Source organism: Pelophylax lessonae (assembly GCF_965119305.1).
Source record: "Pelophylax lessonae genome assembly, chromosome: 1".
Classification (NCBI taxonomy): Eukaryota; Metazoa; Chordata; class Amphibia; order Anura; family Ranidae; genus Pelophylax; species Pelophylax lessonae.
In genome coordinates this window covers 63092219-63114265 of record NC_138768.1, presented here as the reverse complement: position 1 = coordinate 63114265, position 22047 = coordinate 63092219, and the positions used below count along the sequence as shown (strand labels likewise).

The 22047-nt window shown below is 42.8% G+C and overlaps 1 protein-coding gene across 4 annotated transcripts in view; it reads right to left on the bottom strand.

Moving 5' to 3' along the window:
- The window catches only part of WDR7 (WD repeat domain 7), a 654984-nt gene that overhangs the window by 429626 nt on the left and 203311 nt on the right, over positions 1–22047 (bottom strand). For all 4 annotated transcript variants that reach the window (XM_082268937.1, XM_082268938.1, XM_082268939.1 and 1 more), the window contains 2 exons: positions 21171–21940; positions 10145–10233 (listed from right to left, as the gene is read on the bottom strand). In XM_082268937.1, coding sequence (XP_082125063.1) covers positions 10145–10233; positions 21171–21940 — 859 coding nt within the window. The remainder of the gene's footprint in view (positions 1–10144; positions 10234–21170; positions 21941–22047) is intronic.

The following is a 22047-nucleotide window of genomic DNA, read 5'->3' as shown; positions in this document are numbered from 1 at the left end:
CCTTTAACAAGCTGTCCAACAAAAGTGGCAGCTAGAGGGTTGAGACAAACTAGCTTTTATTCATTTATGGAAATCCTTTATACTTTAAAAAAAAAAAAAAAAATGGGATTTTTGACTTACTGTAAAATCCATTTCTTTGATGTTCGTTGACGGGCAGCTTCTGATCTTCATAACCATTTGGTTAGGTTAGGTACAGGAGTAGGACACTAGGCAGAAAAGACATATGGCTACACCCATGGGCAGTCCCAGGGGGTATACTCCCTCTCTCCTATAGGTACTCAGTTTTGTTACAAGCAGTGTCAGAAGAATTACAACTCCACAGAGGGGTGGGTGCTGTGTCCGTCAATGAACATCAGAAAAATGGATTTTACGGTAAGTAAATCAATGACAGACAGCTCCTGATCTTCATAACCGTTGGGACGTCCCAAAGCAGAGTAAAATATGATGGGGTGGGAACAGTAAAAAAAAATTCCCAAGGCTAAACGGTAGCCAACCAGGCAACAGGAGCTCAAACATAGCAACTGGAGCCCACCTGAAAAAAACAATACACCCTCAAAGAGGATCAATTACTCTAAACAGCAGCCTGCAAAACCTTGCGGCTAAAAGAAGTAGGGATGCACCGATCCGATATTCGGATCAGAAATCGGCCCCGATCCGGAGAAAATAGCTGGATCGGAGATCTGTAAAGTTCAGCCATCCCACGGGCCGATCACGTTTTTGCTGATTAATGGCTCAGCCATCCCTTACTAGGTGCAGTACTAGTATGGGATGGGAGCCGCTACTTCCTGTATAGGCACGGCTCACAGGCAGAGTGATATCAGATGCACTCCGCCTGTGAATGGAGGAGCCACACATATGAAGCAGCGGCTTTGCAGCCGCTTGCTTTGTTTGTAGCTCCGGATCGGTTACGTATCGGTATTGGCGATTTCACCTCGCCAGATATCGGTATCGCCTCCAAAAAAGCCGGATCGGTGCATCCCTAAAAAGAAGCATCCACAGATGCCAACACATCCACTTTATAGAACTTTGTTAAAGTGTGCACCTTGCAAACCTGCGTCACTGACATAGTTAGGTTGAAAAAAGACACAAGTCCATCTGGCTCAACCAATAAAAAAAAAAAACAGTAAAGAAAACCCAACCACCATACAATCTCATATACACAATCCTATACCCGCAGCTGATCCAGAAAGCCCAGCAAAGCATGATCCAATTTGCTACAGCAGGGGAAAAAAATCCTTCCTGATCCCCCGAGAGGCAATCAGATATTCCCTGGATCAACTTTACCTATAAATATTAGTACCCATTTATATTATGTACACCCAGGAAATAATCCAGGCCTTTTTTAAAGCAATATAGTTAGCTAGCCAGAACCACCTCTGGAGGGAGTCTATTTCACATTTTCACAGCTCTTACGGTGAAGAAACCTTTCCGTATTTGGAGGGGAAATCGGTTTTCCTCTAGGTGTAGAAAGTTCCCCCTTGTCCTCTGTGTTGACCTTAAAGTGAATAACTCATACACAAAGTTCACTATATGGACCACTTATGTATTTATACAAGTTAATCATTTCCCCCCTTTATCTCCTCTTCTCTAGAGAGAATAAATTCAGTTCTTCTAATCTTTCCTCATAGCTGAGCTCCTCCAATGCCTCTCATCAGTTTGGTTGCCCTTCTCTGCACTTTCTCTAGTTCCCCGATATCCTTTTTAAGAACTGGTGACCAAAACTGAACTGCATATTCCAGATGGTCTTACTAATTATTTGATATCTCTCTCTCTGGAGTCCATGCCTCTGTTAAATACAAGAAAGGACTTTGCTTGCTTTGGAAACCGCAGCTTGGCATTGCATGCTATTATTAAGCTTAGGATCTACCAGAACACCCAGATCCTTCTCCGCTATGGATTCCCCCAGTTCTACTCCCCCTAGTATGTATTCTGCATGCATATTCTTAGCCCTAAAGTGCATAACTTTACATTTATCAACATTAAACCTCATTTGCCTGACGCCTGATGATGGAAGGCCCAGGAGGCACCAAGTGCCCGAGTAGTGTACGCCTTGACAGCGAAAGGAGGAACCTGACCCCTGATGGAATAGGCCTGAATAACTGTCTGTCTGATCCATCTTGAAATGGACACAGAGGATGTGGAAAACCCTTTCCAAGGCTCACCCGCAAGCACAAATAGTGAGTTTGACTTCCTAAAAGACTCCGTAGCTGCCAGGTACACCCTAATTGCCCGGCCCTCATTCAAGGCATGCTAGGCAATTTCCTTTGGATGTTTAGGCCTGGGACACAGGGAAGACAACACAATGTCTTCAATTCAAATGAAAATCAGAGACAATCTTTGGAAGGAATGACGGACAGGGGCGAAGAACCACCCTATCTCTGTGAATCACCAAGTAAGGAGGACGACAGGATAACGCCACCAGTTTCTACACCCTGAGTGCAAAGGTGAAAGCCACCAAAAAATCCACCTTCTGGAACAGCGTAAGCAAATAAACCTCCCGAAGATTCCTCAAAGGGAGACTTCCGGAGGACCAAAAGCACCAAATTGAGGTCCCAAGCGGCAACGGAGTCTGCACCAAATGTTGGACACCGTGAAGAAAGGTACACACCAGGGAGTGTGTGGCCAAGGGTCGTTGGAAGAAGACCGCCAAAGTCGACACCTGGCCCTTGATTGTACTCCAGGCCAATTTCTGTTCAATTCCCCCGTTGAAGGCAGGTCAAGATCTGAGCCACTAAGAAGGAGCGAGGATGAACCTCAAGAGACTCACACCACGCAATGTACGTCTTCCATGTACAATGATAGATCTTCCTAGGAGTAGATTTCCTAGCTTTTAATAGCGTTGGAATCACCAACTCAGATAAAACTCAATCCACCAGCACCTGGCGTGCAACAGCCAAGCTGTCAAAGCCAGCAACTGTAAAGCAGGATGGAAGATTGCTCCTTGAGACAGCAGATCCTCCCTGAGGTGAAGCTTCAAAGGAATGTTGGCGACCAGCCGCACAAGATCGGCGTACCAAGCCCAGCAAGACCAGTGCAGAGCCACTAAGATGACCAGAATCCCTCCTGCCTCGATACCGTGTAGAAATCTTGGCAGAAGCTTGAGAGGAGGGAAGGGGTTAATCAGACAATATTGACCCTACGGGGCCACCAGCGCATTTGTGGCATCCGCCAGAGGATCCCATGACCGAGCCACAAACCTTTGCACCTTTCTGTTGAGCCGAGACTCCAACAAATCCACCCCGAGGATGCCCCACCGGAGACACAACTGATGAAACATCTCCGGATGAAGGGACCACTCCGCTTGTCCAAGGCCTAACAACTGAGGTAATCCGCCTGCCAGTTCTCAGAGGGCTGCGCATCTTAGAATGTCGGCTACCTCCAGAGATGCCAGGACACTTCTTGTGCCCCCTTGATGAATGACATAAGCCACGGTCATGGCATTGTCCGATTGAATGCGCACTGGACTTCCCCTGAAGACGATCCGTCCAATGGTCCAGGCACAGTCTGATAGATTGGAGTTCCAAGACATTGATCAGTAGTGTGGGCTCTTCCAGTGTCCAGATCCCCTGAGCAGAGAAACTGCTGAGTCTTGACCCATTTGGCCAGAATCTCCCTTTGCAGGGACCTCGTACTTGAACTGTGCAAATGGAACCACCTCAAAAAGGTAGACACCATCAGGCCCAGCACCCGCTTGCAAGTCCAGAGGGATGACCATTTCATGGATAGCAGGAGACTAATTTCAGCCTGCAATTTCTGGAGTCTGTCCAGCAGAAGATGCACTCTGGCTAAGGCAGAGTCCAGAGTCAGATCCTGATAGTCCGGTTTTGTGGACGAAACCAAAAGTAGACTTCTGAAAATTCAGAATCCAGCCGAACTCCTCAGAGTTAGTATGGCGAATCCAGGTTTTCCACCAGAGCAGGGGGGGACTCCGCTCGCAGAAGGAGGTCGTCCAAGTATCCCAGTACCACGATCCCCCGTTGGAGTAACAATGCTAACACCTGGGACTAACACTTTTGTGAAGACCCGAGAAACAGAGGCGAGACCAAAGATAACGCCACAAACTGATAATGCTCTTCTCCCACGGCAAAGTGGAGGAAGTGCTGGTGACTGGCACATATTGGAATGTGAAGGTAGGTAAGCCTTCTTGATGTCGATAAAGGCAAGAAAATCCCCCTGATGCAGGGATGCCACCACCGTGCGAATGGACTCTATCCTGAACTTCTGCACCCACACAAAGCAGTTCAGTGCCCTAAGGTCCAGGATTGGACGCACCTTGCCTTCTTTCCTGGGAACTGTAAACAGGTTTGAGTAAAAACCCTAAAAATGTTCCGAAGTCGGAACCATGACTTTATGGACCTACTGCTCTTGTACCAGGGAAGTCCACGAGTCCAGAAACCAATGAAGACGTCCTCCCCATCCCCCAATACGGGTGAGAAAGCACCTTTATGCTGAAGGACACTTGTCTGCGGGTCTAGAGAAGCCTGCTCTAGGCTTGCCAGACCAGGTCTGTTTGGATCCTCTAGAGGAGGCCCTGAAAGGCTCCAAGCGCTTGTTAGTCAACCCAGAGGAACGAAAAAAAATTTCTTTATGAGCAGAGAAGGTGGGCCCACTTCTAAAACGAGGTTCCTTGACCTCAGTAACCTACGGAAAACAAGTACTCTTTCTCCCTGTGAGACCTTTAATGATGTCATCCAGGGTAGCCCCAAACAGGCGATCCCCTTGAAAAGGGAGATCAGTCAAGGCATTTAAACCAAAAGGCACGCCGAAGGACCACTGCCGAAACAGAGAGCGAGCCACTAGGGAAGCTGCATCCAAAGAGGTATCATAGATAAACTGAAGCCCCTGGTTCGCCAGCTCAGCAAAAGCAGAGGGGGAGCTGTTCTCCTTTCAGATCACGGCATTAAAGCTTAGCCCACTCGGTCAGAGTTTGTGACACCAGGGCAATGGTGAATACCGGCCTCAGTGCCGAATCAGCCAGAGTGTACATTTTGTGGGCCATAGCCTCCGCCTTCCTGTCAGCTGGATCTTTAAAGGCCAGAGACTCTTCAACCGGAATCATGGTTGCCTCGTTCAATCCGGAGGGTCCACCACGGGTGGAACAGTCCACTTCCTAATAAGGGACTACTCATAGGGGTAACGCCTAGTAAATCGCTTAGGGACCCCAAGGGGGACAGCAAATGTACACTGTTATACAAGCTGTTCACTCACTACATTACATTGTAGCAAAGTGTCATTTCTTCAGTGTTGTCACATGAAAAGATCTAATCTTTTTACAAAAATGTGAGGGGCATACTCACTTTTGTGAGATAGTGTGTGTATGTATGTATATATATATATATATATATATATGAGCATCGCTGTAGTTTTCTAGGTTGTCTGAGGTTATGCTCCCTCCCATTTCTATGCTGTAACTATTGTACATTATTCCTAGCCACGTTTTAATAATTTTTTTTCTTGGTCTATTAAAGTTTTGTATTTTTTTTTATATTTCCTGGAGCACAGTGTCTGTGTTGCCATTCATAAAGACCCACAAAATTGGAGGGTATTCCTTTTCTTTATATATTGGGACGAGGGCACTTCCATCCTTCCGCCATATTCCCATATCTTTGTGTTTTGGCCTGTCACTCGCTCCGATGATTGGCAGGTCCCAGCTGTAATCATTGGCGGAACCGCAGAATCACACACACACACATACACACACAAATATATATATATATATATATATATTTATACACATATATACACACACACATGATTCTGTGCAGCCAGGCCACACTGTAACAGTAAACTGTAACAGTAAAACTATCGTTTGCGGATGGCAAGTGGATAAATTGCAGCTTATCTGTCCCCAGATGTGATAGTTGCTTTATTTATTTATTTTATTTTTTAAGGCTTTTTTTTTTACCTTGTAATCCAGGAACAAATTATCTATGAAGGAAAAGCATTGTCGCCCTAGACAGGAAGTGTGTTAAGACTACAAAACTCCTATCCCTCTCCTCCTCCTCATTAGAACACAGGTAAAGGTATTCTATAGTCCACAGAAGAGGACTGGACAGGGCCGATACCCTCTTAAAATTTCAGTGCAGCATAGGCAGAGAACAGATAGTTAGGGGCTCATTTAATTTCTATAGGATTAACTTTTCATTTTTTTTCCACTTTTGGAACAGATATAGAAATTGAAAAGTAAAATTAACAGACAAAATAGGAGAAATAGGTGAAGTTTATGGTTAGTGTTTTAGCTCAGTTTTACAGCTGGATTTCTAAAGTGATTAAGAAGAAGATGATTAGTAATACTCACTAGTCCATTAGGAGGTAAATCTCAGCTTTGCTCTCTTGCAGAACAACGGTGACCAAAGAATCTCCAACACACTTTCGGGCGCATTGGATTTCTGCTCCCTCCTGCTGAGCACTGAGGTTCTACCTGCTACACCAATGTGTCCCTCAAACATTTATTTTTGCTGGTGAAAATCATTTTAGGGGCCCATTCAAACCACTGTGATGCATTAAGGTGCATGTGTTATGCTGTGCACCAATGTGTGTTGTGGTAGTGCAGCCCATTAAAAAAAAATGGGTTGCAAGCAAACATAAAACGGCCATTTCTGGAAGTGCTTTGCAACGCAAAATGTATTGGGGTGCCAATTACAATGCATGAATGAGCCCTTAAAGTGTTGTTAAACCTACAACTGCAAAATCAGCCTGTATATGCAGTAATGCATGCTTGTTATACTCACTCTGGAACCTAAGGGGTTAAAGGCTGTTTGATCCTGTTTCTCTGATCCTCCTCCTCTTTCGCTGTCTCCAAAAAATAACCTGATATTTACAGAGCCAGGGTACGGGCTGCACATGCTCAGTTTGGTGTGTATTGCTAGAGAGTTGTTTTTTTTTTTTTCTTGGGAGAGTACATGTGATCAGCACAGGGCCAATCAGCACTGTCCAGACATTTCCAGACAGAGGATCACGGGAGAATGAAAACTCCTCCTACAAGCTTTCCTAGGAACTGATAGAAGTCACAAGGCTGAAACCGACACTGTATTGCTCTCCAGGCGTGTATTTATATACCTACATGCTTACATATTAAATACATCCATTTTTTAATGTGGTTCAAAACAGTCAAAAGGTTATTGAAACCCCCCACAATAGCCTTGAAGGCACATGTGCATGTGATCAGCATAGGGCCATTCAGAGGGTCAGGGGCTATGCAGCCTCATAGGACAGTCAGAGGAGAATGAAAACTCCTCCTACAAGCTTTAACCAGACACTGATAGAAGTCACAAGACTGCTATATACTGCTGATGAGAAAACTTATTTAGCAGTTTATAGTTACTAAAAAAATTGCATTTCCATGTTCTGTGTACTGTGGGAGACCAGATATAGTGAATGCAGGCTCCTAGGTTTAGTAACACTTTAAATGGAGAACCCATGGGGGCCATTCACAATACTATCACTTCTCTCTTTATTGCCCATGACATATGGACAGAAATGGTCATTCCGGTGATATAGCTTGTGAGCTATCTCAGCACTGGAGTAATTATATACTGTCCTGTACTATAAAGAATCTCAAGGATGCTTCTGGCAGGCAGCAAAGTGTCACGGATTACAATTTATGTAAGGCATCATATAAACACAATTCCCCTGGACGATCTAATGAGGGGTGCTCATGATAGCAGGCCCCCTAGCTATGTCAGGCACAAAGGTATGCATGTGATTACACTGCCAAGGTCTTCATGTGATGTATTTCACAGCTTCACACCAAAGCATGGATACACCTGAAAATTTAATAAGGGCTTCCCAAGCGGGTCAATATGATGTGTCAAAATAGAAAGGAGTTGGCAAAAATATGACTTACTCAAGAAAACTAGACTCCGGATTGCCAGTCCTTCACTCTAACATTTTACTCTACACCCAAGAGACTACAGGTACAATCATAATCAATCTTTTATTATCTCCATGTAGAACATCCCTTTTAAAATGCTGATGACACGGTTAAATGTCAACCACTTCAAAGCACAAGTGTAAAATGGAACGTGCAGAGATGGAGCAGATGATAATATGTGAAATAAAGCTGGTTGTGTGCAGATGCAGAGTTCAATACGTTCAGCAAATCTGCCAGTGGCGTCTTCACCCTCCGAAGAAGCAATTGACTTGGGAACGTGGGATCCCATTGAAGTGTTTTCAATTTAAAAAAAAATAATAAAAATACAGGATGTATATAGAATCAATATGTGTTACTGTTTAAAAACTGTAAATGCCAGTATATGATTTGTAATTATCAATATACAAGGGGGCAGGCGTCTCTGCTTATTGCATACACAGGCTCTGCTTTCTGCTTTGTAGTGCTGCATTGTTTTTGCTTTGGTCCCCTTTCACAATTGTGTGACTTATTCTGCGACTTGGGACTACAAAGTTGCATGACAAGTCGTACTCCATGATTTCCAATGAGTACCGTTCATATATATGTGACTTCAAGTCGCAGCGACTTCAAAGTAGTCCCTGCACAACATTGGCATAACTTTGATGCGTTTTGATGACCATAGGACCTCATGATTACTCCGGCATTGCTTCAAGACCAATCAAAATTGTGGCAAAAAAATGCAGCAAAATCACAGCAAAAGTGTGTGAAAGAGACCTTACAGTTCCCTTGCTGATAATGCAAGTCTATGAGTTGACGTTAACAATGCATTGCATGTTCCTGCTGATTATAAAGGTTGTTAAACAGGCAGACAAAAAAATATTCTGCAGCTTACTAGTCCTTAGATATAAGGGCTGCGTTCGTTTTTTTTTTTTTCCAGGTTTTTTTTTTTTGTTTCCCTTATAACCAGTTTGGCTCCACATTAATTTTTTTTTATTTTCCGCATGTAATAAAAAAAACTTAATTTTTGGCAATAAAATAATTAAACCCTAAGAACGTTATATATTTTCTAAAAGCAGAGGGCCTTTAGAATAAAAATGTGATAGTTGCAAATTTTTGTTTTACATGCTACTTGCGCAACCATTTATTAAATGCTAATTTTCAGGAAAAAATATAATGAAATGAATATTAGTGCAAAACCACACCATATAATAATTTTTGGTTAAAATATAAAAGATGAAGTTGCACTGAGTAAACAGATACCAAACATTCCATGTCTTAAAACTGCCAAAAACTATGGTGCCCAAAAATCCCCAAGGGTGACGCTTTAAAAGTCTTTACAGCTCATTTAGAGTTAATTAGCAGCTCTTGTGCTAGAGATATTGGAGCTCTACCCTGGGTATAAAGCTATACATGGGTCAAATTTCCGAAAGAAAATTCCCGTAAAGAAGCAACATGAGGTGAAATTGAAGGCTTGATTGGTCAAATTTCCAATTCAACGGTGGCATTATCAGATCACAAAATTCATAATCGTTCCAATTCGCACCATTAGTGGGCTGCAGCAATGAAATTTTCATGCGGCCATCAAATTTGAGTGATTGGGCACGTTGGAAATTGTTTGAAAAACAAATCATTTTCTAATCAATGATGGGAGAATCGTGTGAGAAATATAAAATTGAAAAAGAAATATGTGTGAGTGCAAGAAAAGAAAATTTCCAGAAAGAAAAGAAAAGAAGATTCCCAGGCACAAAAATTATTTTCTGTAGCAAAACGAGGTGAAACTGAAGGTCTGGTTGGTTGAATTTCTAAATCAATGGTGGCGTCATCGAATCACAAAACACACAAAATGTCTGATTTTTTTAAAGAAAATTTGTTCGGAATTTCGACCAATGTATAGCCTGCATAAGGCTAGGAATTGTTCTATTATTATGCACTTATACTACATAGATTTGTTTCTATATGGCAGATTGTAAAGAGCAACAAGAGGATAAATTAGGATACCAAAAGAAAATGCACTAACACCCCACATTGACGCCGTGCCCGGGTCAGGTGAGAATGGGGCCTTTTTTGTTCTCCGATGTCATGTGGCACTTCTGCATCTATCACATCTATTTCCAGAAACCAATATGTCACTTTGCAGGTTGTATGAAATGTTATGAATGGAACAGAAATCTTTACCCTCAGCAATCTTCTAAAAGTGTTTTTTAGCCTGTTAAAATCACAACGATCTGTGCCATTAACACACTTTTTTTTTCTTTACCTAGGATATCCTCATCGTGAGAACGTTGCGCTTACCTTGTTTTATCTGTCCTTGCATTACGTTGCTGGAGCTCTGAGGGGAAGGCTTTCCCTTGGTGGATTCTGGAGAGCCGGATCTTGGAGGCCTGAGACAAAAACAGAAGTCACTGACAAAATGTTAAGACACAGAACTGGGCAAGAACATACCAAGGTACACAAATAGAGGTATTCTACGCTGAATGATTCCCAACCAAGTCATGGCCCACACTATTACAACCCTAATTCCAAAAAAGTTTGGATGCTGTGTAAAATCTACATAAAAACAGAATGCAATGATTTTTAAAACTCATAAACCCCATTTTCTTCACAATATAAAATAGAAAACATATCAAATATTAAACTACTTCACATCTGCCCTATAGGAGTTTCACTGCTACAGGGCAGCCGCTGGGCGTAGGCTCACGAATGTATACAAGATCCCGCACTTTCAGGTAGCAGGCGCGAATGTACATCAGTGGCGGCTGGCGTCAGCGGTGATTATGCACAGCGGGAGCTGATCAGTGGGTGCCAGCGGACATCGAGTCCGTTACAGAGGCAGAACGGAAGTCTGCTTATGTAAACAAGGCAGATTGCCGTTCTGTTTGTAGGGAAGGCATGAATCCTGTGTTCCTGCAAAGCAGAGACAAAGAGCCATATCTTACCTTAGTAAAAGCATCTCCCTCACAGTACACAAACACTAGCTAGGCACACATTTAACCCTTAGATTACCCCTAATATAAACCCCTTCCCAGCCAGTATCATTAGTACAGTGACAGTTCATATTTTTAGCACTGATCACTGTATTAGTGTCACTGGTTCCCAAAAAAGTGTCAAAAGTGTCAGTTAGGTGTCCGATTTGTTTGCCATAATGTCACAGTCCCACTATAAAAGTTACTAATCGCTGCCATTGCTAGTAAAAATAAATAAAAATTTTATAAACATATCCCATAGTTTATAGACGCTATAACTTTTGCCCAAACCAATCAATATACATTTGTTGGGATTTTTTACACCAAAAATATGTAGCTAAATACATATTGGCCTAAATTGCTGAAGAAATTTGACTTTTTGACATTTTTTATTGGATATGTTTTAAAGCAGAAAGTAAAATATTTTTTTTTTTCTTGATATGCCACACCTGTGAGGTGGATGGATTATCTCGGCAAAGGATAAGAACTCACTAACACAGATTTAGCCATTTTTGTGAACAATATTTGAGAGAAATAGGCCTTTTGTGTACATAGAAAAAGATCTTTAAGTTCAGCTCATAAAAAATGGGGTCAAAATGTGTTGCGTTTATAATTTTGTTCAGTGTATGTGTTTAGTTCAAATTTCATGACTGAAGCTTACAACCACTTTAATTGGCAACAGGTCAGTAATATGACTGGGTATAAAATGAGCATCTTAGAGAATCAGAGTGTTTTAGAAGTGAAGATGGGCAGAGGTTTACCAATCTATGAAAAGCTGCATCTAAAAATTGTCAAACAATTTTAGAATATGGTTTCTCAACATAAAATTGCGAAGACTTTAAATACATCATCCACAGTACATAATATCATCAAAAGATTCTGAGACCCTGTAAAATCTCTTTATGCAAGTACATAGTTCACTGTGGCATCCACAATGATCCAGAAATGCTGCCATCTTCTCTGGGCCAAAGCTCTTTCAAAATGGTCTGTTGCAAAGTGGAAAAGCCGAATTGAAACTTGCATTCTTTTTGGCAATCATGGGCACCGCATCCTCCAGACAAAAAAGAAGATGGACCTTCCAGTGTTTTAGAAGCACTCATTTCAAAAGCCTGCATCTGTGATGGTATGGGGGTGAATTAGTGTGTATGGAATGGGCAGCTTGCACATTTGGAAAAGCACCATGAATGCTGAAAGATATATGCAGGTTTTAGAGCACCATATGCTCAGGCAAGAATGGGACAATATTCCTCTCCGAAAACTCCAGCAAGTGATTCTCAGTTACCAGATGTTTACAGAGTTAAAAGATGAGCTGATGCTACACCGTGGTAAATATGGCACTGTCCTAACTTTATTGGAATCGGGGTTGTACTCTACCAGCTTGTTGTTGTGCAGTCCCAACTTTGAGACGTGTTGCTGCCATTAATATCAAAATTACCCTTTTTTTTCTAAACATTTGGTGTTTTCTATTGTGAATAAAATAAAGGTTTATGAGATTTGCAAATAATTTGCATTCTGTAGATTTTACATAGCGTCATGTTTTTTTTTTAAATTGAGGTTATAAATGTTGAACACCGATCCCAATGAGAGTGCTGATCGCCACTTTAAGCAAGCCGCTAGCAGGGTTAAACAGGTTTCAACAAGCTTAAAAGAAGTGTTGAAGCCTGCTACCAGCTTGCTTAAAGTGGCAATCAGCACTCCCAGTAGGATCTGTGTTCAACATTTACAAACTGGAGTTGAATGGTACTTTAAAAGCTTCAACAAAGCTTGCTAAAAGCTCTGCAAATGCCTTGCCAAAGTTTGCTGTTCACACTGCTCTTATACAAGCTGAAGTCCATGTGAATCAGGTCCTGAAGTGTTCTCAATCAAAGTATGGATAAAGGCTCAGATACATGATTGGTGGGGGCCCACAGCATGTGGATTCCATTAGTACTCTCAAAAAATGGCTGCCAGAGTGTATGCTCGCCTACATACTTCTGTTCATTAGTTTCAACCTGTGCATAAAAAACTCGACCAGTTATTCTGTAAGGGTCTTTTTCTGTGTACTCTGGCCAACATAGGCGGTTATGGATACACTAGGGAATGTTGAACCAAGCCCCCCCCTGTCCCATAGGGGAGATTTTTCTTCACTTCCCGTCTCGGGACACTGCAAAAAATAAGTTCAGTTTGAGACCTCTTCTAAACAAGTAGACAGTTGCCTTTGGGGTTTACAATTTAACTGCTTGCAGACCCCTCTCAATGTAGATATACTGCGGCATGGCGGGCGCTCTGCGCCGGGATAGGGGAAGCCCTGCCGCCCCAGCTGTGCTGCGATTGGCTGTAGCACAAACCAATCAGCAGGTCAGTCGGCAACTAATCAGTCAGTCGCTGATTAGTTGCCGCCACCAGACGATCAACTTTGGTAATTAACGAAAAAAGTCCTGTGTAGGTAAACAAACACAGGGCTCTCTTCTGACAGCAGCAATGTAGTGTTTTTGCTCCCAGCAAAGCAGGAAATAGAAAACAGCACATTGCTTAGTAAAAACAGCACACAGCACATACAGTAACACTGGTAAGGCATTCATTTACCCCTTTGTTCGTCCTAATGTTAACCCCTTCCCTGGCAGTGTCATTAGTACAGTAACAGTGCATAGTTTTAGTACTAATCACTGTATTAGTGTCACTGCTTCCCAAAAAAGTGTCAGGTAGTGTCCTATTGTCTGCTGCAATATCGCAGTCCCGCTATAAGTCGCTGATCGCCACCATTACTAGTATAGAAATAAAAAAAAATAAACAAAGACGCCATAAAAATATCCCATAGCTTGCATAAGACTGCATTTTTTTTTGTTGCAGTCTGGCTAAGATTTCTCTGTTGCTATGGGTTACTGCAATTTGCACATCATCATTACCAGTGTTGCCTAAAGGTGCCACAAGAGAACATGTACCCAATATGGGAACCTAGAATTTGTAGACCATTCCAATAAAAGTGCTTGTTCATGTGCCTGGCTTCCATCTAATGTTTGTAAGTAGTTTAAAGCACTGCTACGGCAATGTGAGATTGAATGAATTTTAGCACATTTTTACAGCGTTGAGTCTTTTTTTCATAGTGTCTGTGACCAGGTTGGGAACCTAGCAGTTCAACATGTCTATTTTTACACTGACCATTGTACGTTTGTTGTAATCCTGATATCACACAGCACTGCTCAGCTTTAAAGCATGGATCTGGGACTATACAATAGGAAATGCGAGGTGAAGGCCTAAACTTCTTATAAGATCCAAGCATGAGAGCTGGGCGACGCTCGATTTGGTCAAGGTCATTTTGCAGGACCATCACAGTGTAAAAATAACCTGGTTAAGAAGACGAAAAAAAGATCTGATGTTATCCCAGCTTTGTTGAGCCCTTTACACATGTATCAACTGAAGAAAAAGACAAAAACTGAATTTTTGTAAAATCTTACCGTAAAAATTCCTTTCTCTGAGTCCTCTGACAGTCGCCGCCCACTCATACAGTCTTCACCAATGGGGTATTGACCTCTTATCCACAGGAGCATTGGTGAAGACTGTATGAGTGGGCGGCGACTGTCAGAGGACGTAAGAGAAAACGGAATTTTTGTAAAATCTTACCCCGTAAAATTCCTTTCTCCGAGTCCTCTGACAGTCGCCGCCCCGCCCCTCTTTTGGGGTTTTATGGACTCTAACTGCTTGCTACCAAACTGAGCTGGGAAGGCTGATAGCAGGGGGGTATTGGACCAAAGGGACAGCCCCCTACAGGTGTGTCTATGTAAATTACTTTGTTTTAACAAGTCTTATGCCTAGCTTGCTCCTGTGGATAAGAGGTCAATACCCCATTGGTGAAGACTGTATGAGTGGGCGGCGACTGTCAGAGGACATAAGAGAAACTGATATTAACCAAAAACATGCAGAACGTTGGACACACCAATGGATAACAAAATCCCATTTGCTGAATGTCAATGACTGAGCTCATTCAGGAGGCCAGGTCTCTGACTGTTGACATGTGGACTAATCTGATGGTGGGAAAGTCCATGAAAGCACTCAAGGGTTCCATAACAGTAGTCCCAACAAGTTGGGAAATTACTGCTCCATTCCTGATCAGCAAGTGTTTGCATCATGTGATCGCTCCATGGTGATAAGAATAATCACTATATGGAATAGACGTCAAATAAGAACAGGTAACAAGGGTAACTGCAGGAAGCTGGACTTGCTGGTGGGAGAGTCTATGAAAGCACTCAAGGGTTCCATAACAGTAGTCTCACCAAGTTGGGAAGGTACTGCTCCATTCCTGATCAGCAAGTGTTTGCATCATGTGATCACTACATGGTGCTAAGAACAATCACTATATGGAATAGAAGACAAACAAGAACAGGTAACAAGGGTACCTGCAGGAAGCTGGACTTTGTGGTGGAATAGTCTATGAAAGCACTCAAGGCTTCCATAACAAGTCCTACCAAATCAGGAAGGTACTGGCTGTTCCTGATGAGCTTGTATCATGTGATCGCTCAGTGTCGTTCAGGTTAATCACTAAATGGAACATAAAACAAACAAGAATAGCTATCAAAAGTAATTGCTGGAAGCTTTAAAGTCTTAAGATCAAAAATCTCCCTTGACCTTGACAGATTCCAGACAGTGTCTTCTTCACTGATCATTAGGCAATCACGTTTACACTAAGCAATTACACTTACAGTGAATGGCTGCATACAGATGTCACACATAAGACATCGCACGACTAGCAGTGAAAAAAATTGACTTCTGCAAATAAAATTCCCAGAAGCCGCCCATATGGTTTTAAAGTAGAACTAAAGACAAAAAATGTTTTCCCCCATTTTGGATAGAGTAAGGGAGGGTTATAAGCTCTGTCCTTTTTAGCCATCTGTCCCCCATTGAGGAGACTTAGCTTCACTCCTGTCCCAAAGCCAAAGCAGTAAGTGAGAGGAAATCACTGGCTGTTACCAGTCCCCACTTTGATGACAACCCAAAATGTAGGATTTGATTTCACTTTCACTCTCGTGATAGCAGTAAACAGGACAAATAGAGAGAGTGAATCTCCCTAACAGGGGTACAGACAGCAACAACAGCCTGACAGGTGCTCTGATCCCTCTCCAATAAATTTTGTTTTCAGTTATACTTTGCTTAAGGCCTCATGCACACAGGATGTTTAAAAAACGCTGCTGCCAGGAAAAAGAAACTATAAAAATGTTCTTTTAGCCACGTTTTTGAGTAGCGATTATGCGTGTTTTTTTTGCCTTAGCGTTTTTTGCCATTTTTACAGTAAAAACACTCTCTATAACATGGGTGTCCAACCTTTTGGCTTCTCTGGGCCACATTGAGTGTAGAGAAATTTTCTCCGGCCGCATATTAAATATATACTATAGTTAAGGTAGAAGTAATAAAATGCCGCCGCGCCACTGTGCCCCCCCCCCCCCATTAATTTAACACAACTAGAGGATGATCAAATGAAATGGAATCAGTATACAGAGGTTTACTTGTTCTAAGCGATAATAAAGGAACACTCTAACCACCATGACCACTTCAGTGATTTGAAGTGGTCATGGTGCTAGGAGTCAGAAACGCTGCATATGCTCCCCTCCCCTTTGAGGCAGCCTTTGCCTCCCGTTAGTTGGAAGCTGCTGTGGCCGTGCCCCCAACCCGACTTCCTTCTTCCCCAGCAAAAATATAATTGTCAGGGGGCAGTGGGCCGCATTGCCTGAGGTTCCGGGCCGCAGTTTGGACATGCCTGCTCTATAATGTAAACACGTCTAAAAACGCCAAAAACGGCTAAAACGCGGCTAAAAGCTTGTTGCCACGTTTAGCATTTTTAAAGCTCAACAGCCTCTGCTCCTGGGTGCACAAGGCTGTCGTTATTTTCTACTGTCCCATAACACTTATGCCTCCAAATGCTTCTGAAAGTTTGTGTGTGCATGGACACATAGGCTAACATGGAGGGGCATTTAGAGACAAAAAAAAAAAAAAAAAAACCTCAGATGCCCCTAACAGCAGCTGTAAAAATGCCCTGTGTGCATAAGGCCTAAAGAGTAACTGTCACCTTCAGCAATATGTAGGTTTTGTAAGTCAATTTCTGGGCATTCAATTTGCTTGCTTTTACCTAAAGTGATTGTAAATGCTTGTGTTTTTTTTTTTTTATTACTTCTTTTTAAACAAGAAGGTTTAGGCCTCATGTTCACAGCCGCAATTTTTGACTTCAGGTTTTTTTTTTCTGCAGCCAGTCAACTCCTCAGCATGTTATCCTATGTGTCCATGCACACATAAGCGGTTATCGGCGTTTTTTGGCAGGGTGTTTTCTGGCTGGAAAAAAAAAAAAAACAGAACTAGTGGGTTTTGAAAGTGTTTTTCAGCTGGAAAAACATTCTATCTCTGGTAAAAGCTTGAAAAATGCTAAAAAAAAAAAAATGCTGAGAAATGTGGCTATTTGCCATCTATCAGCATTTTTGAGCCATAAGCATTTGTGGGAGTATAGTTTTGCTAAAATAAAAAAAAACAAAAAATAAAAACTAAAAAAAACGCAACAGCCGAAAAACACTACTCATTTTACAGCGAACGCTACTGGCGTTTGTATAATGTCCAGTCTAAACAAGGCCTTATACTTGCCTGCTTTCGACTGCACAGAGCGGCTCTAAACCTCCTTTTCTCAGGTCCCCCACCAATGCTCTTGGATCCTCATCTCTAGCCCCCCACCCAGCACAGGTTAAATTCTGCTTTAAAACCTAAAGCCAGCCATAGAAGGCGCAATGTTCTTTCCTGCAAATGGCAATAATCGCATTAAAAAATCCGTCAGGCTGGTCGTACCCAAGTTGATTGATCGAATAACTTGGGTACAATCAGCTTGCCTATATAGAGTTCGAATCTCTGCAGCTTCAGCTAAAACCAGGAGAGATTAAATTTGTCCATGGCCGGCTTAAAGCAGAGCTCCACCCAAAAGGGGAAGCTCCGGTCGTTTGCTTCCTCCCTCTTCACTGTCACATTTAGCACTTTTCGGAGGGAGGGGGGAGGGGGGGAGCGGTACCTGCTCCCACTTCCGTGTGACCTCACAGTGGGCTCTTTCCCCCACCGCTGGGCCATTCACAAAGTGCAGCACGCTTTGTGCATGTGCAGTAGGGAGCCGGCTGAAAAATCACATGGCTTCACTGCTGGTTTCCCTTACAAGAAATGGGGGCAGCAGCACTAGTGAAAGATCAGCTGGAGTGAAGACACCGCTGGATCCTAGGAAAGGTAAGTGTCCTAATATTAAAGGTCAGCAGCTACAGTATTTGTAGCTGCTGACTTTTAATTTTTTAGAAGGGAACCTGGAGCTCCTCTTTAAGCCTCCCTCTGTATATTTTAAAGCCTTACTTTTCCCTTTTTTATGGTCCTTTAGGTACAGAATTCTCCTCTGTCCCCTGTGCCACTGTCATCAAGACTCTTCCCTATGCCAGAGCCATGAGAAGAAATTCAAGAAACAATAGTTTCCATGAACCTTGTGCCTGCAGACACAGTCTATGGGCAAGCTCGCTGGTACTCTAGGTAGTCTAAAGTTGGGCATACACTAGAAGAGTTTCAAACAAAAAGTTGTAAGGAAATTCTTAGAAAATTTTGTATGAAAATTCTCAGTTCAGCAAGAACCAGACAATTTTAGATCCTTCTATGGGTGTTCCTGCTCCAGAGAAGTTGATCTAATGATCACCTTCACTCGAATGGGAATGTTGTGTTTTATCAGGGCATGCAGCCAACTGCCTCCAATGCTGATTACTGTATTCAGTGGTAGTGGAGGAGTCCCTCTGCCATAATATAATAACACAGTGGGAAGAGTGGATGGAGAATCCATTCAAATTATTTGTTTTTGCTCAGCTGCTTAGTTTAAGATATTCGTACATCTGGAAAAAAAATTTCATCCAGCTCTTTCAAATTTTCTTGTCACTGCATTCGAAAACTAACATTGATTTGACTCCACCAATGATTAGAAAAACTGATGTTCTTATAATGAAAAACATCCAATGAAATTCTACTTGTGTATAATACCCCGCTTAAGAGCAGTGTTTTAATTTTATAGCAATGTGATTTTGTTATTCTGACACATACTCTTCATTTTTGCAAAGTGTGAATTATGAAGAGTATCCGCACAACCCAAACTTTTTTTTTTTTTTTGTGTGGGAGGATTATTAAAAAAAAAAAGAAAAAACCTTTAAATGCTGCCCAAGCCTCCCTTGGGGAGAATACCCCACACAGAGAGCAACACTTATTTTTTGCGTATTTTAGAGGGCTATCATTTCAGATGTTTCACCATTTCCTATCTGGAATGTTGCTACCTGGACAGAAAGCAGGAATAAATTTCAATAAAAGGTTGGCAGTGGCCCCAAACCTTTCTAAAGTAAACCAGTTAAGTAAAACAAAAGGTTTTGTTTAATTCCCCCTCAATGCAGCCACATTCATATTTCCTTTGTCTCTCTGCCACTCCCGTTCTTTAAGGAGCAGCAAAAGGTGGTGCCCGTATCCACTGGGTAGAGGACCTCTATCAAACTAATAAACCTAAAACCTTTGACTCCCTAGGAGCGGATTATGACCTCTTCAGATCTGCCTCTTATTCATATATGAGAGGATCTAGCTTTCTATTCAAACATCCCCCTCCTTGCCTGAAAATATCTGGTAGATTCTGACAGTTCCTTTCCTCTCTGACCCCCACTCAAAAGGGCATTTCCCTCTTTTACAATTCTTCACAACACAAACTGATCTTCTCTAAAACAACCCCCCCCCCCCCCCCCCGTGCTTGAGTGGAAATATCTCCACATATCCTTCCCTGAGACCAAATGGATAACAGCCATCCATTGCAACTACTCATTGACACATTGTGTAGCCCACTGGGAACAATCACAAAAGCTGCTCACTCGATGGTATCTAACACCATACCAAACGTCTACATTTTCCAAGTCTCACTCTCCTCTTTGTTGGAGGGGGTGCAGACAAGAGGGAAATCACATTGATATTTTTTGGTTATGCAAAAACCTCACCAGCTTTTGGAGGAAAATTTTCACCATCCATTTAGAGAGCACAGGTGTATTAACTAACCCTAACCCCAGGGCTGTATTTTGGCCTAGGCCGACAAGGCTCAGGCCTAGGGCAGCACTTTGCAGGGGGGGGCGGCCCTCGCCTCCACCTGAGACACTATTGGCCACTGGTTGCTAGAGCTACCTGGGGTCTAGCAACCAGTGACATCAAGCCCGTGACTCCCTGGCCCTGCCCCCTTTCTCTCTCTCAACCCCCTCTCTCTCATCCCCCCACTCTCTCTCATCCCCCCACTCTCTCTCATCCCCCCTCTCTCTCTCTTGCTCACCCCCCCTCTCTCTCTCCCCTCCCCCTTCTTCTCCCCCCCTCTCTCGCCCACCACCTCCTCTGTTGCCCACCACCTCCCCTCTCTCGCCCACCACCTTCTCTCTAGCCAACGACCTCCTCTCTCTCGCCCACCACCTCCTCTCTCTCACCCACCACCTCCTCTCTCTCTAGCCCACCACCTTCTCTCTAGCGCACCACCTCTCTCCCTCTCTTTCTCCTAGCCCCCTTTCTCTCTCATCTCCCCTCACCCACCCCCTCTATCTCACCCCCCCCTCTCATGAAATCTCAGGGGTTCTTGCTGGGAGGGAGTCACATTGGTTAAACAGGAAGGGGTGGGCAAATTTACATAGGAGGGGGAAAGGGGGTGCCCAATTTTTGTCTTACCTAGGGCAGCACAAAACCAAAATACACCACTGCCTAACCCTGCTCTTGCAATTCTACACTTGGGCATAGATAGCTTTCATCACAGTCTAAGAACTGCTGTATTACACATTTTGGTGGCAGCAAAAATCGTGATAGCTAGGCACTGGACTAATAACTTGGCACCCAACTGCTCTGAAGTAGTATATCCAACACGCAATTTTCATATGAAAAAAAATACTTATATGATCTCCAAGGGAGCGTTTTTCAACAAAATGTTGAAACCATGGATGGATAGTAAATACTATGTTGATGTCTTTTGATACAACACAATGTACTGTTTATTCTTCTTTTTGCTTGTTCTATTTCGTATAATGTTGATTGTTTCTGTGATTGCACTACTAAGTACATCAGCCTTTCTCTTTTCTCCCTGTTGCTAGAACTGCACCACTACAGTCCTCTTGTTGTATGTGTTATTTTGAAAAATCAATAGAAATTATTGACTCAAAAAAAAGGTGGTGCCCAGAGTAGCATACACAGGGCTATGGACTCTTTGCCTATGAAAGCAATGATGTTGGAGATTTCTTTGCACACAGAACATATAGCAAAATCAGGCATTGACTATAGGCACGGTGACAAGTATTTAAAAGTTTGCATCCTTATCAGAAGCTCATTTGTACCTTTGAGGGGCTTTCTTCATGTGGTCTCCAATGAAAGTTGCATTGGTCATGCTCATGAGTGTGTTGGCCAGCGATATAAGTGAAAGAAGATGTTGTGTTGTGACAGCACGTGACACACCATAATTGCCTTTTCCAAGTCCTTCAGTAACTGACATTTTCCTCATGACTCCTATGATTTCATCAGCTGCTTTGAAGACAGTATGGTTAAAGCCGGGAAGCATCAGAGACATGTGGCCACCTCTTGAGAGTAGGCCAAACGATACCGGGCAGTGCGGCTTAAGCATCCCAAGGCGTTCTAGGCAAACATCATCGAGTGCTGCATTCAAGCCCCAGGCATGAAGGCATGACATGAAGAGCTTGGCAGTGTCCATGGTTAGGTTGTACTCTAGTAGCGTTAATGGCTTTGACTTGCTAGAACGGTACTCTGGGTCGCTCTCGTCTCTTTTCTGTCGCATGGCTTCTTCGTCTTCATCATCGTCATCCAGGAGATGCTCTTTAATGTTCTCTTTGATGGTTTCCTTGACCTGCTGGAAAAGCACGGCTGCTCGTTTACCACCCAGAAAAGAGCCCCCTTTGTCAGAGCTGCCAGATGCTTTTTGTAAACTCTCTGGGGAGATAAGTGCGGTGTTTGGCCTGGAGGCTTCTTCAGTCAGGAGCTGAATAATTAGAGCTTCCACATCAAAGAAGAGCAGGTGTATGTCCGAGTCTGTTACATTTGTCTTTATTGCTTGCACCATTAGGGAGTTATGTGAATATTTAGGTAAATTCCCCTGTTAGAAAAAAAAAAAGAATATATATATCATTTAAAATGTACTCAACTGTTCTGCATCATGGTAAAAAGTTTACACACTACTGGAAAGCATGGGAATAAAACTTT